The sequence below is a fragment of the Sapajus apella genome, unplaced genomic scaffold (genome assembly GCF_009761245.1).
Source record: "Sapajus apella isolate SASKATOON/1434 unplaced genomic scaffold, GSC_monkey_1.0 scaffold105, whole genome shotgun sequence".
NCBI lineage: Eukaryota > Metazoa > Chordata > Mammalia > Primates > Cebidae > Sapajus > Sapajus apella.
Genome location: NW_022437045.1, coordinates 3,145,992 through 3,170,013, shown reverse-complemented (window position 1 = coordinate 3,170,013; position 24,022 = coordinate 3,145,992). Strand labels below are relative to the sequence as shown.

General features: G+C 40.2%; 1 protein-coding gene across 6 annotated transcripts in view; it reads right to left on the bottom strand.

The window, feature by feature from the left end:
• Positions 1 to 844: 844 nt before the first annotated feature.
• Positions 845 to 24,022, bottom strand: part of IPCEF1 (interaction protein for cytohesin exchange factors 1) — a 198,782-nt gene continuing 175,604 nt past the window's right edge. For all 6 annotated transcript variants that reach the window (XM_032258753.1, XM_032258757.1, XM_032258754.1 and 3 more), the window contains 2 exons: positions 14,451 to 14,644; positions 845 to 6,269 (listed from right to left, as the gene is read on the bottom strand). In XM_032258753.1, coding sequence (XP_032114644.1) covers positions 6,066 to 6,269; positions 14,451 to 14,644 — 398 coding nt within the window. In that variant the 3' untranslated portion in view covers positions 845 to 6,065. The remainder of the gene's footprint in view (positions 6,270 to 14,450; positions 14,645 to 24,022) is intronic.

Sequence of the window (24,022 nt, the reverse complement as noted above, 5' to 3'; positions counted from 1 at the left end):
AAAAAACAGGTCAGTCCTGGGAGGAGTGGGGTGTACCTGTAACCCAGGGAGAGGGCAAAGAAATGGATTCTCCCTCAGAGCCTCCACAGAGTGCAACCCCCCCGAACTGTAAGATCACAAATGTGTTGAAGCTGCCCTAATTGTGGTCATTTGCTATAGCAACAATAGGAAATAATATGAGATTGTTCCAGAAATCAGGAAATGAATAGTACCTGTGCTTTTTACTAATCCCTTTGGTCTAAAATAATTTTGACTGCTTCCACGTAGGAGCCTGGAAATGTTTGGTGGTAGCAGGACAAAGAGGACAGAAGGAAGAGCTTGGCTTGTGAGGTGAGAATTAGGAAAGAACAAGGAACAAAATGAAAAGTCTGCGTGTGTAGCCAGCAGTCAGGGAGCCTGAATCAGTTCAAATGCGGGCTGACTCCCTCTGATCTGTGGATCCAAAAGAAAGGCAATGTATTAGGCTATTTCATTATTTTCTTTGTTCATTTTCAAATAAATATCTCATATGTTTTAAAGAGCTTGTGTACCATAATTTGTAACTTTTATAATATGCAAATTTTAAAAATTATTTAAATAAAATGTGGATGCCTAGAAATAATAAGTAATATAATGTGCAAGTCAAATTTTGTAGTCCAATGGCAATTTTTGAAAAATATAAATATCACTGTGTTAATAAATGTGTAGATTGAGAACCACTGGAAAAGACTACATCAGTTACTGTTGAAATAAATTTCCAATAAAATGAGATATTTTATTTAAAAATAAAAACAAGCCTGGAAGCGATTTTGATGACGGCCACCAGAGGGCACTGTAACCTTTGCAGAAGATCAAAACGCAGCCATTAAACACTTCCCAGCCACAGGTTTATTTCTTTGAGAAAGCAACACGGCAGGGCAGAAAATGAACACCAGTAGTATATGTTAACTTTTTTTTCCTATGTTATTCTACTAGATTTTTTTTCTTATTTTTATTTTTATCTTACAAGTCAACCTCAAAAACATAAAGCAGGAGAGAAACGAGCCATGCCTCTTTTTTCAGTTTAGAGGGGTAGCTGACACAGAATGAAAGCACAAACTGAAGCTATCGTTTCCACATTAATATCTGGCCCCCAAACACCATGCAGTGCTAAAAGTTACGTTCCCATCATGCAAGCACATTAAAATACATGGCGATTACAACTCCTGGTTTTATTACACGGCATTTACTGTTTTGATGGGGCATGCTTCTTGTTTGAGCTAAAGGTTAAAAAAAAAAAAAAATACAGACCAGTGAAGTCTCCTTACAGCAAGAGAAATATATAAACCATTTCTTGATGAAGAATCCATTTTCAAAGTTTTCCATGTGGTTCTGGAAAGAATTAAGATGTGCAGAAGAGGCAAGGGAATTGCTTCCTGCCTCACGCCACAGAGAAACGCGTCTACTCAATATCTCATTCAAGGAGACTAGTGGCTTTCTGTGAGGGGAGAAATTATCCCCCTTCCCCAGTCCATGTAATGCAGGCTGCAAAAATTTTGTTTTGGGGCCTTTTATTTTTCAATGATGTGTTACAAAACCCTAGACAGGGCAGTTCTCTCCCATTGCTAGGACTCAATTTCTCCTGTGAGGTATACAAGAAAAACTGAAAGAGAAATAAACTGAAAAACCCCAATTGGGTATCATATTTTTGTTAGACTGAAGAAGAAATACCCCCTAAAACTTTATGTGCATATGGCAGTTTTTCTGTACTTAACATTACTCAATCACTTATGTGGCTATATCAAAATACTGTCTTTCGGCTGGGTGCAGTGGCTCATGCCTGTAATCCCAGCACTTTGGGAGGCAAAGGCAGGCGGATCACCTAAGGTCAGGAGTTTGAGACCAGCCTGGGCAACATGGTGAAACCCCGGTCTCTAATATAATATAAAATATAAAAATTAGCCATGCATAATTCCAGGTACTCGGGAGGCTGAGCAGGAGGCAGGAGAATCACTTGAACTGGGAGGCAGAGGTTGCGGTGGGCCAAGATCCCACCACTGCACTCCAGCCTGCGCAACAGAGCAAGACTCCATCTCAAAAAGAAAAATAAAATGTCTTTCTTACTAAGAGTTAATGTGACTATGAATTTAAACATGGCTTAAATTTGGATAGCACTTCTTTTCAAAAGACTTCAAAATATTTCTCTTTAAACCTGTTTCATCTCTGTGACATTGTTGGTGACTGGAATGCTACCTGAGGAAAAGGTCATAATTACATAAAAAGCAATTAGGAGAAGAAGGTCAAAGGACCAGCCTCTCATCACTAAGTTGGGTCTCTGACATCTGACAGCACATGCCTCAAAAGGCAAACAAAATACACACTCTCCATTTCTTTAAATACACGTTTTCCATCCAAGGATCTCACAGCACCTCCCAAGTCATCTAATGTACAGAAGGAAAGAAAAGGAAACACAGCATGATTCGGTTAAACCCCAATTCATAGACAGGCTCCAGCAGGTTGCAGCAGGTCCATTAGAAAGAGAATGTATTCAAGCACAGAGAGGGCCCCTTAGGTTTCAAATGGAGAATTTAGCTTAACAGCCACTAGGGCCAGCCCTGTGCTGAGCGCAGTGTGAGGAAACATTCAGTGCAAGTCAAACTTCTTGGTTCCCCAGTGGGCTGTGCGCCAACAGCAACTTCACAAGGTAACAGGTGAAGTGAGGTGGGGGGTGGAGAGGAGGGAGGGGCAGGGAGCCGCTGGGAGTCTTGAGACTCAAATTCCCGTGTCACCACTAGAGGCTCTGGGCCAGGCACTTCACTGTTATAATCCACAATCATCTCACATGAAGCGTGGGCAGTGGGAGGGGTGGGGGAGCAAAGGGGGCTGAAAACTCACTAATTTGCAAACTACAAAGTGCTGTGTAAATATAAGGCATGGATTTCACATTGAAATCTGACTCCAAACACAATCTGTTTCTCTTTCTTCCTCTTCCTGGAGTCTTTGTAAGCTTATACTTTAGGAGTCTTTCTAGGCCTTTGATCCTATGCTAAGATTTGAGCTGTTGTGACAAAACTAAGAATTCTTAAAAGCAACAGAGGCCCTTCAAATGCAGGCCTCAGTGTGTCTATTGGCAATATACCAACCAGTGAGGGCATCACTTCAGACTCCACTTTGGGTCTACAGGCTAACAATAGAGGGAAAAGGTCCTCTTCACAACCCTGAAGAGGAGTCCTCTCCGAATCCTAATCCTTAGCAGGTGCCACAGATTTGGAACTACGTGTGCTAATTCTCCACTTCCTTCCTGAGTAGCCATGGTTTTATGTCATTCCACGGCTCAAAGGCCCTTTGGGACTGGGTATAGGGGTCTGCGCTTGGACCCCATGAAACTACCCCAAATGCATTTCAGAGGTGACCCAGTCTCAAGAAATGTACTGAAAGTAATCCAGTTTTCCCAATATTCTTTGGACCAGAAAAGTAGCTTGAAGCCAAAAGAGAGAAGTCCATGTCTTCCTACATTGAGTGTCATGGAAAGTGTCACTCACTCTCCCTCTCACTCCTGCCTATCACCCCACCCACCTCTTGGTGACCACAGCCTAAGCTGAGAACTCACAGAAGCCAGCCCTACTTCTAGCACAACCTGATCAAAAGCAAATGAATTTACAGGGGGTAAAACACGAATGAGCAGACAATGGGGCTTCAGAAAGGCTGGTGCAAAACTAAGCAGTTCAATGTAACTCTCACTTTGGAAAGTTCTGCAAAGTAAGCTTTAACTAACAAAGCAAAAACCTCTAGGCTAATGTTCTTGACGTGCCTTTGAAAAATAACTTTAAGACTTGGCTAAGTAATCCCAGGGATCTTTTTTGCCTTTAAGTTGGTGAAACATGGCTTCATGGAAAGCATTCAAAGGTATTCACAAACCCTGGTCAGAAGTTTCTGGAGCTCTTCAATTTAGGAAAAACTGGAAGTCTACAGGTTGGTGTTGCAAACCAAAGAAAAATAGGCGGAAGGGTACTTTGTGTCACACTGTTATTTCCACTATTGTTACGTGTCGTTCCTTCAGTACTCTTTATACTGCAAATCCTAAATAATCCCCCTTCTGGTGTCGGCTAATCACTGAAGGAATCAGTCATTTCCAGGACCAAAAGGTTAAAATCACTGCTCTCTCAAGCCAGCGCATCAGGGTCCAACCTGAGGACCTGAATGTCTCCTCTGTCAGGGCACCACAGGTCAGACTCATATTCAGTACCTTCCCTAGGTGGAGAAGTACCCACATGTTTGCTGGGCCAAATCCATTGGCCTGGCCTCTTATCTTAAAGAGGCTTCTAGTAGTACAACTTGCTTCATGTTTTTTTTTTTTTTCTTAATGCTAAGGTTGCTTTTTGTTTATTTGTTTGTTTACAGAGTATTAAGGCTTCTTAGTAAAGCTTGGGGTAAATATTCAACAACTATTTCCATTTTGTTCGCAGATACAATTCAGGTGGTTATTTCCATTTGAATGTCAAGCCACACTTTGAAACTATAAAGCAAAAGAGGTTATGTCAACAGTTTGTTAGGGTAGGTAGGGCCAGCATGGGTACTTGGTGGGTTGTGGCTATTTTTATGGCGAGAAATATCCATGGTGATTAGTAGGGGAAGACTTTCATACTGTTTCTCTATGAGCTCTCTTTAACACAACAATTCCTAAATTTCTATTAGTCTTTAATGAAAAGATGACATTAGTTGTGTTGCATTTGGTCTAATGTTTTCAGGCATAAATGGCATAAACCTTAAAGTTTATTTAATAGAAAGGATCATCGAAAATGAAAGTCCTTTTCTGCTTAAGAGAGTGACTTACGAGAGATATAGAAACCTAAATCTAAGAGCTCAGGGGAATAGGGGTGGGAAGAAAAATAAAAATTATGAATGCATGCCCCACTTTTTCCCACAAGGTTTCCTGAGCATTCCTCATACAGTATAGTGCAACATCGTAACACTAGTTAATCAACAGTATTTCTATTTTTCTCAAGCTAAAAGTATAGACTCATCAAATATATACTAAGCACAACATATAATAGTATATCATCTTTTAAAACACTAGTAATTTGAATTTCTATAAATATATTTAAATAACAAACATATTATAGATAGCTATTCACATAGCACACAAGTGACATATAAACATACAAAAATAAAACCATCATGTTTAACTCTTTTGTTGTTTCTGTCTGTTGGTTTTTGTTTTTGTTTTTTGAGTAAAGATATTAAAACAATTCCAATGCCAATGTCATCTTGTCAATATGAATTCCAGGCAATCTGGATATAAATTCACACTACGTATAAGAGCTGTAGACATTCTTTGCTGGACCTATTACTATCTCCTACTTTTAGGAAAGCTTGAAGGGAGTAGAGGTGTCCAACTGTGATGAGATGTTTTCTCTAGCTGTTGTAAGGAAAGGAAACATTAATCAGAACCCCTAACCTGCTTAAAGCGTGAAAACACCAAGCTGTCCTTTGAGTGAGTGGAATATGGAACACGCCCCATCCTTCAGCTCTCCCATGCGCCACTGTCTATGAAGTATTTCTCAACACGTGGAAAAGGCACCACCATTCTATACCAAAGACAAGGAATTTTTGTTCTGCAAATGACATTTGTTCTTCCAGTCACTGCTATAGAAAACATTCCTCCACTCAAAAAGCGATTTGGGCAACACAGCTGCTCAGCCAGGTGGAATACATAGTCTTCTTTTGAAAAACAGAATGTTTCCAAGGACAATTATTCCTGGTAAAATTTGATTTCTGTCCATAGCATTCTCTGGAGAGCAAGGAGCAGAAGATACATTTCTCACATCCCACCTAGATCCCCGCATCACCGTGAGCTCCCAGCAGGAACACAAAAAATGCCTTTCAACTGAACTCAATCATTCCAATCTCAATGGATGCGTTATGACTGAAACGAGGGGACCCGCTGTATTTGGGGATTATCTTCATCTAAAGTGCATCTTTAGATGGGGAGCTGATGCTTGAAGGACTGGGTTTCAGTTTTCCTTTTAAGGAAAAACGTAAGTTTTTGCAACATCTTGAAGAGTTGCTTGTGATAAAATGTAAGAGGAGAAAATTCTGATTTTGTCTCAAATGGAATCTTCAACACAGGGAGAAGAAGGTGATTCTTTGAGTTCCTGGGGGCTGTCATCAGGGGCAGGCGTGGCCCGCTGCTGCTGATAGATGTCCTGGATCAGCAGGGTGTTCATGACTTTCCACTCTCTGTATTTCCTGGCTGTCAGCTTCGGGTCATCCAGTAACTGGTTAATCATGGCCAGATCATGTTCTTTACACTGTGCAATAGAAAAAAAGGGGAAGGAGGTGTGTTGAAGTATCTTAATTTACATAAACCATCTTTACCGACTCTTTCACAAGTACACATATGCATTTATCATAAAATTATCAAAGCATTTTTGCATGCCAATATTCTAATTCCAGCATGAAGCCTAAGAGATATGACATTTGTTTACATATGCTAACCAGCCACGAGGAAGTTAAGTATCCTACCCAAGAGTTAGTGGAAGAGCTAAACATGTAGCAAAGGTCTTCTATGTTGCCTTTCTCTGATAAATCCATTATTCCATACCACAGTAACAATGCTACCTTGGTGTGAGAATTATGCCTCCTAAAACTTATCATTGTAGGTGTTAGTACTTCATTAACTATCCAAACTTCACCAAGCAAAATTGGAACATAACACTCTACCTAGGCCATAAGTTAACATGAAATATATCTTTTAAGATTGTATTAAATTATCTTTATTTTTAATAAATCACATTAAGTTAATTAATATACACCAAATAAATACACAGGTTATCTTTTTAGTCAAAGAAGAGGCTATTAACCTTCCATGAAAATGGTATGTATGCCAACAAAGCTAATAAACAACCTATTAGTGCTATTCCACTCTGTCTCCTCTGTAACCAATGGCACACATTTCTGAAATGTCTAGCTCAGGTTACAGTTTTCTATAGACAAGGAACGGAGTAAATATAAGGTGTTCATCCTCCATATTAAAAACAAATATTCAGCCCAACAATTGTGTTTCAAATCTACACCTGTTTTCTCCATCCCATGCCCAGAGTCCTAAGCTTGGATATCCAGTTCAATATATCACACCTGATCTGCTGCCACAGCCTCTTGAGTGAGATCATTGCCTGCAACGCCCACTTGAACTCCACCTCCACTTAGCAGAGCAGGGATGTATCTAAATGCCGAGTCCTCCTCATGGATCCCCTTACGCCCAAGGCGCCTCACCTGCACTGGCACCATTGTGGAAACTCTGCTTCCTTCTGACTTTCCAGTCTAATGTACTGGTGTGCATTTTCTCACTCACACAGTGGCTCACACCTCTGTGCCATTGTACCACATGGAGAATCTTCCTTGCCTTTCTTCACCTGATAAACTCTAATTTCTAGAGTTTCTTTTATACAGAACACTTTCCAATCTTTCTTTACCCAATTTTTTAAGTTTATTTATTTTCATTTATTTATTTTTTTTGAGACGGGAGTCTCAATCTCTGTCGCCAGGTTGGAGTGCAGTGGCGCGATCTGGGCTCACTGCAACCTCTGCCTCCCGATTCAAGTGATTCTTGTGCCTCAGTCTCACAAATAGCTGGGATTACAGGGATGTACTACCATACCCAGCTAATTTTTGTATTTTTAGTAGAAACGGGGTTTCCCCATGTTGGCCAGGATGGTTTCAATCTCCTGACCTTGTGATCTGCCCACTTCAGCCTCCCAAAGTGCTGAGATTAAAGGCGTGAGCCACTGCACCCGGCCTTTATTTATTTATTTTTTGAAACACAGTCTCCCAGGCTGGAGTGCAGTGGCCCAATCTCATCTCACTGCAACCTCCACCTCCCACGTTCAAGCAATTCTCCTGCCTCAGGCTCCCGAGCAGTTGGGATTACAGGCATGCACCACCACGCCTGGCTAATTTTTGTATTTTTAGTAGAGACAGGGTTTCACCATGTTGTCCAGGCTGATTTCAAACTCATGATCCACCCGCCTCAGCCTACCAAAGCACTGGAATTACAGTCATGAGCCACTGCGCCAGGCCTACCCAATTTTTCATAACCCATACGTCTATACTCATTTAAGGCATCACATTATCCAGGAACCTTCCCTGTACTCCCAACATTGGACTAATAAGCTTTTAAGTTTTTATGTTCTCATGCCTTCCAATATTGTGAAACCCTCTGAGAACTTACTAAGGTACATTTAGGTACTTATGGATGAATCATGCTACCTCTTCTAAAGCTTAAAGATGACAAGAAACATTTCTTTCGTCCCTGTGTTCCCTGCACTTAACACAATGCCGAGCGCCATGCAGACATTCAATTCCTGCGTATGATTAAACTACCCTTTTTGACTATCCCCAGAACAGCATGTGCGAAGCTAAAACTTTACAACCACCGCCAATAAGTGAATTTTCACCACTCTTGGGTCATCACCCTTTCACATCCCTTTTCTGGGAGTCTCCCAAATGACGATTTCAAAATCTCATCTCAAACCCCCTCTCTCATCCTCACTCACAACTGACAGCCTTACTCTCTCTTTTTTGAGGAAATGGAAACCATCAGAAGAGCACTTCTCCCAAGTTCCTGTTGCCCACGAATGACATGGATGCAAATCTATGCTGCCTTCCCTACTGTTCACAGAGACGGAGCATCTGTGCTCCTAGCAAAGGCCAGTCTCTGCGCTTCAGCACAATGGCCCCCGCTCTCCTACTCAAGAAATTCATCCCAGCAACTCTCTTCTCTCCTGTGACTCACCAACTTCCCAGCTTCCCTCCAGCAGTCTCACTGGCATACATGTTCACTGTTATTTCTTCTGTCTTCCAAGTCCGCTCTGCCCCCAAATCCCTGTCCAGCAAATGCTCCATTTTCTCCTTGTCTCCAGTGGCCCATTCTTTCACATATTCACTCCCTCTGGGCTTTGGCCCCCACCATTTACCAAAACTGCCCTCGTGAAGACCATCAGTGACCTCCATGTTGTTAAATCCAATAATCCATTAAATCAATGTTAAACAGAAGCCCCTAAAATGACTGACTACTCCTCCTTTTTGAACACTTCCGTCATTGTGCCTCTGTGACACCTTCTCCTGATTTGTCTCATTCCACAATGGCTACTTACTCTCACCTCAGTTGCTGTTTCCCCTCATCACACCACCTCTTCTCACTGGGGTGTTCCAGAGCCCCGGCTTAGAGCCTCTTCTCTGCTCTGTCTATATTCACACTCTTGGTAATCACATGCAATCTCTCCCACTCTCCCTATGTGCTGATGGCCCCCATTTATATCTCTTTTTACTTCTCCCCTGGACTCCATAATCATTTGTCTAAACTTCCCCTTCAGCAGTTCCACATCAACCCCGAAGAGGCATCTCAAAAACAACACGTCCAAAGCTAAGTTCCTCTTGTTCCCTGCATTCCCACCCACCCACTAACTTCTAATACACACCAAACCCTGTTCCCACCGCAGTCTTCCACAAAGCACTGAGTGGTAGTAACTCCACCTTTCCAACTGCTCAGGCCAAACACTGGAGTCATTCGTGACTCCTTCTATCACACCCAATCCACCAGCAAATCCTGATGGTTCTACCTTCAAACATGACACAAAGCATGACATACCTGTGTTCAGAACCTTCCAAAGGGTCACTGTCCTACTCTGAATAGAAGCTGGTGTTTGCAATGGCAATGAGGCCCCCTATGGCACGAGTCCCTGCTGTCCCTCTGGCTCACTGCTGCACCCTCTGTGCTCCATCCCCACTACATTCCAGCTAACTGACCTCATTGCTCTTCCTTAAATGCCCAGACACACTCCCACCCCAAGGTGTTTCCATTTTTATTCCTTTTGCCTGCAGCATTCTGTGTCAGAAAACCTCAAGCCTCATTCCTTTTCCTTTTCCATATTTTACACAAATTATGTCTTTTAAAGAGGCCTTTCATGCCTTTCCTAATTAAATATCAATTCCTCAACATTTTCTATCCCTCTCTTTTCTATTCTTTATCAAATCTATCATCACTTATCATATTATAAAATTTACTAGTCAATTATGTTTATTCTCCTACTAAAACATAAGCTTTAGGAAGGCAGGCCTTTTGTCTGATATGCCCACTGCTAGAGCCCCAAGTGCCTGAAAGAATGACTGAAACATGTAGATATTCATTGAATACCTGTCAAAAAATGAGTATATAAAATAAAAAATAAATGAATTACCCATTTGCTTTTTATTCTCTTTTGCATTCTGAACCATATTTGGAATCTGAGGAAGTCCTTTCCATTAAACAAACAAACTAGACATTGATTGATTGATTGATTGGTAGGTAATTAGTTAAATAGATAGATGATAGATACTAATAGCTAGACAGCATGACAGATAAATAGATGATAGATAGATAGACAGATAAACAGATGGATAGACAGACAGACAGATGGATAAAGATAGGAAGCCTTCCTTCCAAAACAGAGAAAAAACAGTGCATAGCAAAATACAGGGATTGTTTATAGAAAGTCAGGCCGGGCCAAAAGAGCAAATTGCTTCTCTCTGAGTTTTCAGTGTCTATGCTTCAAAAACAACTTTTCCAAAAAACCAAAAAAAAAAAAAAAAAAAAAGCTTTCATCCTCTGATATCATCACAGTGCTATTAATATAAAGTTATTTAAGGTGTTTTATTTTGTTCTAAAGAAATTTAGACATCTGCTTCAGAGGAAGATCCTAATTCATCATATTAAAAAACTAAATAAGATCTCTGAAGATTAATAAAAATTGGGGAAACTGTCTTTGAAAAGGCAAACATAAATTAACCGCTCTTTATATCTAATAACATTTTTAGAAAAGGGTCTCTTCCACTTTGGGCATTAAGCTGACACTTCTCACATGACTTTTGGCTTTAAGTAGTTCAAATGTTTTACCACTTGGCTCAAATCTGTGTTAATTCTTTTATAGATGAAAGAAAAAAATGTAGACAATAATACAGAAGAAGGGAATTAATGAAACAACAGAACGCTCCAAGCTCGTTCCTACACCAGGCACCCCTGGGCTGAGCCTTGTCCAGCAGGCCAGCTTCTCCTGGATGGCGCAGGAGGCTTTTGGAGGGCTTTGAACTGCTTTCGCAACATCCGCCCTGCTTTCTGGTAGGCAAGGAAAGTTTGGCAAGGATTCCAAAACTATCATGAGAGTGCTATACTTTCAGTTTTTACTCCAAATAGTGCATTGGCTCAAGACTTAAGCATTGGAAATATGTTCCACCAGAGCAGTTATGGGGAAGGAGGGCTCATTGCTCTTTTGACATAGGCCAGAGTAACTCAGAGAGAGTTTCGGTTGGACCCATTAATTATTCCACTAATAATTTATTTTAAAATAAAAACAGGCTTGGCCACAAGTCAGTGAATGTTGAACTCCTGGAAATTACTAAATATCTACATTTGGTGTAAAACATAATACGATCAACTTTTGCTCAGATTCAGCTTGGAAGTTTGCTCAACTTCCTAGAAGAATTTCCCTGAGGTGCAATCATTCCAGTAATATCCCAATGCTGGGATTTTTCTTATTTATAGAATGTGTCTACAGCAAATATAAACATTATTGTTAAAACAGTTTCCTAGCTTTTGCATGAAACTCTGTTGTCTTTGCTTGTCCACACTCCTACTTTGAAGTTTTTAAAAAACAAACATTTCCTCCATGTATGACATATTCTCTGTGCCATGTATCATACACAGAGAAAAGCGCACAAATAGAAAAGTTAGTGCTTAAAGAATTATCACAAAATAAACCCTTCCCTACAACTCTTAACAAGGTCACAGAAGGACCCATACCCAGAACTCAGAAGCTCCATTTGCTCCCCTTCAGTCCCATTCTCTCTTCTTCCTCAAAGGAAACCACTCTCTTGACTGCTTTGAATTTTAAAAACAGTGAGAAATAATTATACCCTTCCAACATGAACACGAATACATGTATCAAGTTCTCTCTCTCCTTTGAATAGTTTGATGTGTTTTGCTTTTGTTTGGCTTCTTTGGCAAGGCCAATTTCCACATCAACATGTCCTCCTGCCTCCTGAGGTTACAGGACTGCCTGACGTGGGTCCTGTTACATTTCATCAGTCCCCAGCACTATGCTCTGAGGAGGCCTGAGGGACCTGTGGAAAGGGCTGCTTCCCACACATGTCCAGAGAGAGCAGTTCCCCAGCAGCATGCGGCAGGCAGCCCTGAGTGGGCCCCCAGTCTTCTCTGCTTCCTGGTATCCAAGGCCTTGTGTAACTCCTCCCTGAAAACGAGATGACCTAATGACTTCCTTCTACTGAATAGAATACTGCAAAAGTAATGTGATGTCATTACTGCCACTGGCTCATAACCCAGCTTGCTCACCCACTCTCATTGTGTTGCTTGCTCTGAAGAAGCCAGTTGTGAGCTGCCCTATGGAGAAACCCCTGTGGCAAGGAACTGAGGGTAGCCGCTGGCCTACAGCTGGACAGCAACCGAGACCCTCAGTCCAACAACCTGAAAGCAACTGAATCCTCCCAATTAACTAGAGGTGAGAGCTTAGAAACTAATCCCTCTCTGTGGAGGAATGAATGCAACCCCAGCAGAAACCTTGATCACAGCCTTGTGAGAGACTTAGGGGCAGAGGCATTTGACCAAGCCACACCCAGATTCCTGGCCACAGACACTTTGAAATAATAAATGCTAATTGTTTGAAGTTGCTAAGCTTTGGGATACTTTGTTACTTAGCACTGGATAACCGATACACTGGCAGAAAAGCCTCGGCTGCTGACTTCACCACTGACATAGTCATAGTGCACAGAGTGTATGAGGTCACAGAGACTCATAGGGAACAACAGGTAACATTAATTGTTTTCACAAACTTGGGCCCCCGGCAGCCAGGTGAGGGCATGGTGCGGTAAAGATCTAGAATCCTGAGTCTGCTGCTCTATGGAAGGCCTGAGGCCACAATCTTTCTCCTAGTAATGACTCAAACCTCTCCTTGGCCTCTACTTCCCGCTTCTCCCAACACGGACTACAACTATTACCCATTGACAGATATTCCACTTCCTTGTACGTCCTTCCCTTGGCATTCATTTCTTCCTGACTCACCGACTTCGTGACATTGTTCTTAATGCCCCCAGTAAGCCACTTTCCCCCTCTGGGCCACCAAAGCACCCTGAGCACATCTCAACCACAGTATTTTTGCACTTCATTTTAATCACATATTCGTTTTCCTCTGTTTCTACCCCCAGTAGAGTCCATGCAGTGGTCCCAGTCACCTAGAATAGTAAGAGTCAGGAAATACTTGCTCTATGAAATATTTACTCACTCATATCAGCTATCACAGACAAAGAAGACAGCAAAATCTCAACACACTATGACATACTACATTGAATAATCAAACATATTCATTAGCTTTGTACATACTGTGGAATGATGGCCAGTGATATCTTTTATTATCATTAAAAATTTTAATATTAAACAGGAATGACTCTCTCTGCATTTGTATTTTCGCTGTATAATTAAAATTCAATTTTCCTCTTCCATTCCAGCCTCATTTTTGCAGTTTTTCAGGGCATTTAGATGTTCTACTAACTAACTGGGACGTCTGACTAACAGCCACTCAGCCTGCCTTTGTAGCCTTGTCCTTTCAATGGCTGACATTTCTTCCTGGAAAATGACTCAAGTTCTTAATGCCAACAGCCATATACAAAACAAAATTCACTTGCAGAATCCATCAAAGCTTTTCAGATAAATCGTCTGCTAAATCAGGACTATTTTACAAAATATCCTGGCTTCCACCTGTTCATGTTATAATCTAAATGTGAAAGCAGGACACTTGTTATGAAGAACCATTTCGGCTCAGGGATGCCCTGAAAATAGCTTCAGTACTTCCTGTACACTGTCCCTTATTCCCATTGTGAAAACATCTGCTGGTCTATTACCACAAAGCATGTACATCCCACTGTGGGGCTCTCACGGTGCTTCCTGGCTAGAGCCCCCACAGCTGACAGTCACTAAGTCTCTGCTGTAGCTGAAATCAAGACATTTTCTTCTCGCTATAGTCCAGGAGAATGGCACCCTTGCATGAATGACATGAAAACTGGAGATCTTATTTATATGACTGTTTCTTCTTACCAGTGGATGATCTCTGTCTCTCATCAACATTTATTGAAGCAGGTACTATACTAGGTATAAGGGTTACAAAAACAAATTATGCATGGTCCTTGCTGTCTATGGGATTAAAATTTAAAATTTTATATCAGAGTGAATGCAAAAATCAAGGCCTATTGTGAAAAACTGACTTGGGCGCTACTGTGTGCACGTCCTCGTGCTTTAAGACTGTCAAGGTCATCACGCCCTATGAAGATTACATTTACTTTCACAGCACCCACACAAACAAGCTGTGATTAGCAAGAATCTCTCTGCAGAACCAGCCATGTCTTGCCCCACATCTGTAGAGTTCATCCACGATTTGAAATTTTGTTACCTTTAATGTGCTATTCAACGTTCGGATTTTGTGGAGTTTCTCGTTGATGGATGGATTTTTACACCGCTTAACAAAGGATTTTCTCAACTCCTTTTTAGTAGAAGGTCGTCGGTCCCCAAGAGGAGATAGACTAGCTTGCTCTAATGATTTGTATAGCTTCTCCATTTCGTCATCTTCAGACACTTTTGTCTCTTCTATTTGGAAAAAAAAGAAAAAGAAAGAAAGCAATAACAATAAACCCAGGAAAAAATCAAGGAGAAAACATTCAATACTGTGGTCCTAAAGCACAGCCCTGAGGGCACCTTCATCTCAGACGTCTTTCCAGAACTGAAAGACAATAAATGTTTGCTGTCTAAGCCATCTAATTTTCGATATTTTGTTACTGCTGAGCCATGTGCCCTCTGAAGGCACCAGGGAAGGAGTTATTTCTCTCTTCTGGCTTCAAGTGGGATTACGGGTGTCAGCCACCACGCCCGGCCTGCCCTCATTTTAACATGTTAAATCTGCAACAAATCCATTTCCCAATAAGGTCACATTCTGAGATATTAGGGGTTAGGACTTCAACATATAAATTTCACTCTTTTTTTTTTTTTTTTTTTTTGAGATGGAATTTCACTATTGTCGCCCAGGCTAGAGTGCAACAATCCCTACTCACTACAACCTCAGCCTCCAAGGTTCAAATGATTCTCCTGTCTCAGCCTCCCAAGTAGCTGGGATTACAGGCACCTGCTACCATGCTTGGATCATTTTTGTATTTTTAGTAGAGACAGGGTTTCACCATGTTGCCCAGGCTGGTCTCGAACTCCTGACCTCAGGCAATCCACCCGTCTCAGCCTCCCAAGGTTGCTGAGATTACAGGCGTGAGCCACCACACCAGCCCAACATATGAATTTTAGACACAATCCAACCCATACATAGCCCACCCTCCAACCTCCCAAATTAATGTGTTTCTCACATGCAATACATCCACCTCATCCCAACAACTTGAAAAGTCTTAACCCATTCCACCATCAATTCTACGACCGAAAGCTCATCCAAATATCATCCAAGCCAGGTGTGGTGGCTCACGCCTGTAATCCCAACACTTTGGGAGGCTGAGGTGGGCAGATCACCTGAGATCAGGTGTTCAAGACCACCCTTGGCAATATGGTAAAACCCCATTTCTACTAAAATACAAAATATTAGCCAGGCATGGTGGCACATGCCTGTAATCCCAGCTACGTGGGAGGCTAAGGCAGGAGAATTGATTGAACCCGAAGGTGGAAATTGCAGTGAGCTGAGATCACCCCACTGCAATCCAGTTTGGGCTACAGAGTGAGACTCCATCTCAAAAAACAAAATCAGAAAAATTATCATCTAAGCCAGGTATTGGTACAACTCAGTGGGGGAGTAATTCATCCTGAGGCAAAATTAATCTCCATCTTTAAACCCATACAAGTAGACCAATATCGGCTCTAAAATACAATGGTGGGACAAACATACCCTAGCAAAGTATACCCATGCTAAAGTTTAATTACTACTGCCCTAGTTGATTTCTTAATGTCCTTCCCAGACCTACCCTTTGAGAGAGGAAACGTGTCTGTGGTCTGTGGTTTTAAATAGAAAGTGATCTTCCTCATCTTGCCACACAGACTCCATCTCCCTTCCCAGGCGCACTTTGCCAGCCTCGGCCCACATGACTGCAGTGAAGTGACTCCACCACAGGATCTACTGGAGATCATACAGACTAGACGAGGCCAATGGCAGTTCCACCATTCTGGCCACAGTCATTGATTCAGAGATGAACAAGTGTCTCTGGTCAGGCCATCCGGGCCCAGGACGACTCAGTTCCAAGATTTTAGTTTGGATATCAGATAAGTAATCTCTCTTTTTCTTCAATTGAATATTGTGATAATGTGAGCTGGATGCTTCCAGGAAGTATGCCCAGAATAATGATACTGGAGGCAACCCATTCTGAGACACAGATCTTTATGATGCCATTGGAGCCCTCTTGGCCTATGGGAGCTAATATGTTACCCATATTAAGCTACCCTGGGTTCGGTTTTCAATCACAGGCACCTGGATGGGCCTCAAATGATACAGAGATTACTCAAAGAAAATCTTCATCTCTTGATGTTGCTTCAATTTCTAAGAATGACAGTCTGTTATTCCTTTATTCCCTGAAAATAAGCTTGGGAATGAAACACAATGAGATTTCTTTTTCCACTACATACTCCTTAGTGTTTATATGTTTCACTTCCTGTCCAAAGAACCAGCTTGAAGGAGGACTCTACAGAAAGTATGGCATTAGAGGAACTAGAAAAACAGCCTCTCCACAGGGTGGAGAAAAGCGTTTAATGGGAAACTAGGAGCATCAAAACCAAGCAAACTTCACATATCTTAGCGTTTACTCCTCTACCATTAGAAATATTTAAGCAAGAATCAGTTTCCTCTCGTCTATCCCAGAAAGTCACCGATATTCTTTCATAAAATGGAAAGCAAAGATGATGTACTAACTTCGTAACTGACTTAAAGTGTTCGTCACCACAACCTCTTTTTTCTCTACCAAATCATCTCATAAAAAAGGGAAGAAAATACTCAAAACTACATCTGAAGACAATTAGACTTTTGGCTCAGGCCATGTGCAGACATCAGAAGTGGGCTTTTGTCAATAAGCACATGAAAAGATGCTCAATATCATCAGTCATGAGGGAAAGGCAAGCCAAAACCACAATGAGATGTCCCTTCACACCTATCAGGATGGCTACAATTAAAAATACACGACAGTAGAAAGTGTGGGTGAGGATGTGGATAAATTGGAATCCTCATACATTGCTAGTGGGAAGGTAAAACAGAGCTGCTACTTTTATTTTACTTTATTATTCATGTTTTAAAGACAGGGTCTTGGTCTGTCACCTGAGCTGGAGTGCAGTGGCAGAATTATAGCTCATTGCAGCCTTGAACCCCTGGACTCACTAAATTATCTGGCCTCAGCCTCCCAAGTAGCTGTGACTACAGGTGCATGCCACTATAATCAGCTAATTGGAGCTGTCACTTTAGAAAGTAGATTGTCCATTTCTCAAAATGCTAAACATGGAATTTAGCTTGTGCCCCAGCAATTCCACGCCTACGTAAATCCCCAAGAGAATTGAAAACACATCTTCACACAAAAATTGTACATGAATGCTCTCAGCAGCATTGTTCCTAACAGACTAAAAGTGGGAAGAGCCTAAATGTTCATCAGCTGATGAAAAGATAAACAAAATGTGGCATTTGCATGCAACAGATTATTCAATAATTGAAAGACATAAAGTACTCAATTATCCATTATCCACAATACCATAATGTGGGTGAACCGTGAAAACATTTTGCTAAGTAAAAGAAGCCAGTCACAAACAACCACATATTATGTGACTCCATTTATATGAAATGTCCAGATTAGACAAACCCACAGAGACAGAAACTAGAATAATAATTGCCTGGGGTCTGGGAGAGGACAAGCGGGAATGAGGAATGGCAGCTAATGTGTACGGATTTCTTTTTGTGATGCTGAAATGTTCCAAAATTGGATTGTGATGACAGTTACAGAACTCCAAATATACTAAAATCCACTGAACTGTACACTTTTATGTGTGAGTTTTATGGTCTGTGAAATATACCTCAATAAAGTTGTAAAAAAGGAGTCATTTATGAGATTGTCGTGAGAACTGGCACTACACAGCAGAAATACTAAGCATGGCCACAGTCCTGGGGTTAAGCTGGAGATACTGGAAAGTCTTAAGGAAGTTAAGTGGAAAGAAACCTGACTTCCAAAGGGGACATTAGGATTGAGGACTTGGAGTTTTCAGTTTTCAGACACAAAGTAATTTTACGTGTCCTCTTTTTTTTTTTTTTTTCTTAAATACAGCTTGCCAGGTAGAATTCTACTTAGATTAAGGCATAAACACATAGCTTTCAATACCACAGTACTTTTGAATTAAGGAATATATATTTAACAAACATCAACTAGCAAACAAGAGTATGACAAAGATAAATAGAATGGTTTTTTTACATTTCTGTGTGTTCACCAAGTAGCTAATTGTGCTACCAAAGATTGTGATAGAAAACAACTTACCAATTGAGCCACTAAAAGAAACAAATATTTTTGACTAACACATTTCATTTGTAATTATGTCAGAGTAACAATTATTACATTAAAATCACATATTTAAAATCAATAGACATTAAATCAATAAAGATAAAAGTAACTTTAGAATCTTGGGATAACATGGAATAGAATATGTTCCCTACATGAAAAATAAATGGAACTTCCTTTTGGATAGCTTTATTATTATTTAATATATTTACATGAAGATATATGATCTTTATGTTAAAAATATCAAAAGGTATCTTCCTCCCCCTCCTCCATTTCTTTTTCTAACTTAAACTTTGGGATGGGCAGCTGTGTACATGTATATAGAATTTGATCTTCCAATAAATATTTAAACTTTAAAATTAACAAACAAATAAAGTGAACCTTTTGTAGCAACCAGACGTGAAAACAGAATTCATCTAAAATTCACATATTAAGGTCAAAGAAAAAGAACATCTTCTATTTGAATTCATCCAAAAATGAGATAATGGCAAGAAGTATGTATGTTCAGACAGGATTAAAGCTGTGGAGGAAATGAGGAAAAAATGAAAGGCAAATTATCACTCAGCTTCCTGCCTCTCGGGCATCCCTCTCTCCTCAGAGAAAGCCTGGAACTGAAAGACTGTGTCTGACCTCTAATAACCTGATTCCAGAATCAAACACAAGCATAAAACAGTGAAAGAATAAATGCTGATGTTAGGAGACAAGAAAATACCCTTACTGGCTTTTTTGTGTGTCATAATCTAAGGGGTCTATAACATATCACTAAACACACAGGGGATGCACCTGTGCCCCAATTCCATGACCCAGTCAGGGACATTATATTGTTTTCATTGTTGCTGATGGCTGGTGCTTAGGTCTTCGCAGGGCCATACAATGAACATCCAATAATAATGGAAGTAGGTGATAAGTAGGATCACAGGACAAAAAAGGACCCAAAAGGTACAGGTGCAAAACAAAACACAGCTTCTACCTGACCCCAAAGCAAATGGGAGGATCCTTCTCAACTGCCATACTAAGACTACTACAGGCTTATCAAATCTTTCTAGCCACCCTTGTAACCCCAAGAGGGTTTTGAGTAAAGTAGTATTTTTAAAATCTCCCTTTTGCTTTTTATGTAAATATTTTTCTAAATTAGAATTTCATAGTAGAAAACACTACATTATTTCTCTTATTTCACCAGATCATACAGAGCAAGGGAAAAAGATTGGCAGAAAAGACCGCTTGTCTTTTTCCCATTGGAAACGGGAGTCAAATTAATTATTTCCACCCCCCTTACCTTCTGAAGCAAAATAAATGAATTTTGTCTGACAGACAAGTGTTTCCAATGCAATTTTTATCCTTCCTCTCTAGTGTGTATTTTAGTCTTCCCACATACAACAGCAGGACTTTGATTCTGCCACATAAGGCACTTTAAAGTCTATCTTATCTCAGCTCACAAGGGTTTTGTCAAGGAAGATGAAAACTATTTTTATTTTATGGATGAGAAAAATAAGGATTCCGGAAAAACAGTAAGTGATATTTTCAAAATGCAAATTAGTGACAGAGTTAAGAATAAAAGTTCACTTCCACACAGTGTGGAACCATGCTCTTCTAGACCAGTCCTCTCAAACTTTAACAGGCAGTCACGTAGGAATCTTGTTAACATGTAGATTCCACTTGAGTTCATCAGGGATGGTGCTGAGACTGTACATTTTTAACAGGCTCCTATGTGGTGCTGGCATTGCTGCTCCATGAACCATACTTTCAGTAGCAAGGCTAGTCTATATGTTAGCAATTTTTCATGCAACGCTAACCTCCATTCATTGAAAGAAAGCGACTAGAGTTACAACCAGCACACTGAGATTTGTCTGTAAAGCAGCACCCTGTACCACATCTTCATTAAAAAAAAAAAAAAAAAAAAAGAATGAAAGAAAATTTGGCTTGTTCAAGGGAGTATGTCCAAAATCCCCGCTTAAAAGTGCCACTGCCCCATATGTTGAGTTGGTAGGGATTTGAGTTAATGTCGGTGACCCTTTACATTTGTTAGACTAGCTTAGAATGTCTCAAAGGGTCAGCCTCCTAAACTTTCTCCAAATTTAGGTCAGCTATCTAACTAGTCAGACTCAAGAAAGGATATATATAGATACAGATATATATGGAATATGGATATGGATATATATGGAATATACATATATATGGATGCATATGTGGATAGACATGGATGTATATATGGATAGATATGGAATTTATATACACATATATATATTCTGAGCTAGTTTAACAACAACAAAAATATATGTACATACATATTTTTAACAAGAAAAATATATACATATATAGATATACATACATATATACATACACACACACACACACACACACACATATATATATATTTTTTTAACAAGATCCTTCTTGGTGACATTAGCAAATGAGACAAAACAACATTTTAACCAACAGTTAGAAGTTCACTCCTTTCCAAGATCACACCAAGTGAATGCACTGCTCGCCGCTCCTCCTCCTCCTCCTCCATACCCAGCCTATTGTCTGCTCTGACAGCACAGGCATGCCCCAGTAGGCTCAGAATTTGGCTGTCGAGAACACTGTATGCAGATTACCTCTTTAAATGCTATATTTTCAACTTTGCCTCCCCCACTATCTTATTTTTGGTCTTTCCTTGTGCTTTCTAGAATGTGGCTGTTTATTTAGAATCTAAACGCTGGATTCAGAAGACAGGAGGGGAATTCATATGCCATATTTCATATCAGAATTTGAAAGGAAATTTGTTTCAGATTAGAAAAGTCTAAATGATGTCCCAAGGAAGATAATTTTAGGTCCCCAACATGCAACACTTGGAAAAGTTTAGGTAGAAAACAGCATTTCCTATTCATACACAACGTTCTAAGTGCCTGAGAAAGAGAAGACCATGGAAAGCACTTGTCGCCAAGAGAAGAAAAAACTATACAAGCATTTGGGTATTTTGCATACCCTTTAAGGCTTTACAAATGTTACTTAATATAGCACCTGATGCCAAAAGATCAGAAAAATTTTATAGGCTTTCTCCAATTAGTAAATTTGACAACTCTACAACTTAGCAAAAGATTTGAAATTATAATAATAGATTTAAATTATTTAACTAAGAAAAAAATCTGGGTAACTCATTTTAGCAGTGAGGACAGTACTGACCAACAACATTCGCATAGTGTAATTTGTGAGAGAAATCTCCTATTTTTGTTGCTGTTGGGTAGAGACAGCTGTCATACATTGAGTTTTTTACTACGTGTGACATGCACTGTGTTAATTCTTCTTTTTTTTTTTTTTTTGAGATGGAGTCTCACTCTGTTGCCAGGCTGGAGTGCAGTGTCATGACCTCAGCTCACTGCAACCTCTGTCTGTGGGTTCAAGCAATTCTCCTGCCTCAGCCTCCCAAGTAGCTGGGACTATAGGCATGTGCCACCATGTCTAGCTAATTTTTGTATTTTTAGTAGAGATGGGGTTTCACCATGTTGGCCAGGATGGTCTTGATCTCTTGACCTCGTGATCTGCCTGCCTCAGCCTCTCAAAGTGCTGGGATTGCAGGCATGAGCCTCCACGCCAGGCCTTAATTGTTAGACCAACATTATGTCATCATCTTTTAACACTTCTATGAGAAAAGTATTATTAACCCTGATATAAAAGACAGGATATCAAGACATAGAAAGATTAAAACTCTTTCACCAAATTCACAAAGAGACAAACCTAGGTTCTTACTCCAAACCTCATTTTCTTAAGCACTATGCTATAAATTCACATAGCTATACTATGCTATGTATATATATTTGATGCATTCTTTTGAATAAAACTCAATAAAGACTACATATGTCAAATCAGGCAATATATAGTCGCTGAGATGGTAGTTAACTGCACTGGACAGACCAAGGCTCAGATCCCTGCCTGAACTACTGCATTTTCAAAGGGAGCAATCCCCACACACAGCCTCTGCTTCTAAGGTGCCCAGGTTTTGTACCTCAAATTCTGTCCCCACAAAGCCACAGGGCACAAGACCTGAGGGAAGAAAGTTGATAAGCCAGCCAGCAATCTAGGACACAACCACAAAATGAGATTACCTGCTTGGGGATTTGAACTGGACACTTGGGAATCATGAACAAGTTGAATCAAAAGCAGAAGGTAATAATCATAAATACAGTTGTACAAGACTGCAGCCATCTCTTAAACAGAGGTATGAGTGCTTAGAAGATAAGAATGCCAAGTTGGGAAAACACTCTAGTTGGGAAAGGTGAGGTGATTTTAAAACATGGAGATGTGTAACAACCCTGCACATCCTGCACATGTATCCCTGAACTTTAAATTAAATTAAATTATTTTAAAATGATAGCACATAAAAGAAATTCCATGAGAAACTAAACAGATTAAGAGAGACAGAGAACAGCCAGGTATGAAGCTAGTGTTTTTACTAGTGCTCTCATAAATCAAAGACAAGAGTAGTTTTACTTTGACTTCCCTCATTTTCCTCTATTGGTTTTACCCTCTCTGCCAGAGTCATGTACCTATTTTCTCTCATGTGTTCAATGTTTCTGTTAAGACAGCTCAATACTCTTCTACTATATGATTGTTTTTATTGGTAAGAACAAATCTAGTCTGTGGGTGATCTTTAAAGGTTGTTTTGTTGTTGTTATTATTTAATCTTGTGGCAATCATTTTCTGAAATAAACCTAAGTTGACTCCATTGCTCAATTAGGTAGCTTTATATTCTTAAAAAAAATTCATTTGTGTTTTTTTTTTCCACATAACATTTTTATTCTTGTTTTTGCTTTATAGGGCTCAGAATGTAGAAAATAATGTTTTATGGGGTTGCAATTTTCTGTTGAGAATGTTATTGAGTATTTTTACTGTTAAATAGCCATGTCCTTGTTTTGTTTTCAATTTTTTTTTTTCGTACTTTAGGTTCTGGGGTACAGGTGTAGATCATGCAGGATTGTTGCATAGGTGCATACATGGCAAGGTGGTTTGCTGCCTCCATCCCCCTGTCACCTATATCTGACATTTCTCCCCATGTTATCCCTCCGCAACCTCCTCACCACCCCCCGCTGTCCTTCTCCTAGTCCCCCTCAACAGACTCCAGTGTGTGATGCTCTTCTCCTTGTGTCCATGTGTTCTCATTTGTTTTTACATTTTATTCTTCCAAATATATGAGCACCCAGAATTAGGTAAGATATTTAAAGTAGACACAAAATTACTACATCTGCTCACACGCTAAGAAAACAGAAAACATTGGCATGCATACAAAGAAGATATTTGATGGTGTTTTTTTTCTTTTTAAAATACAGCTATGAGGTAGAGGTTGAATGAGAACAAAATGGTAGCAGCGGGAGGGAAGTGGGAAAATCACCTAGACTCTAGGTTATGAATCCAATGCGTCATAGATAAATATGTCAGCTGCGGCCCCATAACCTGCTGGATTCATCAACCATGTGGATTC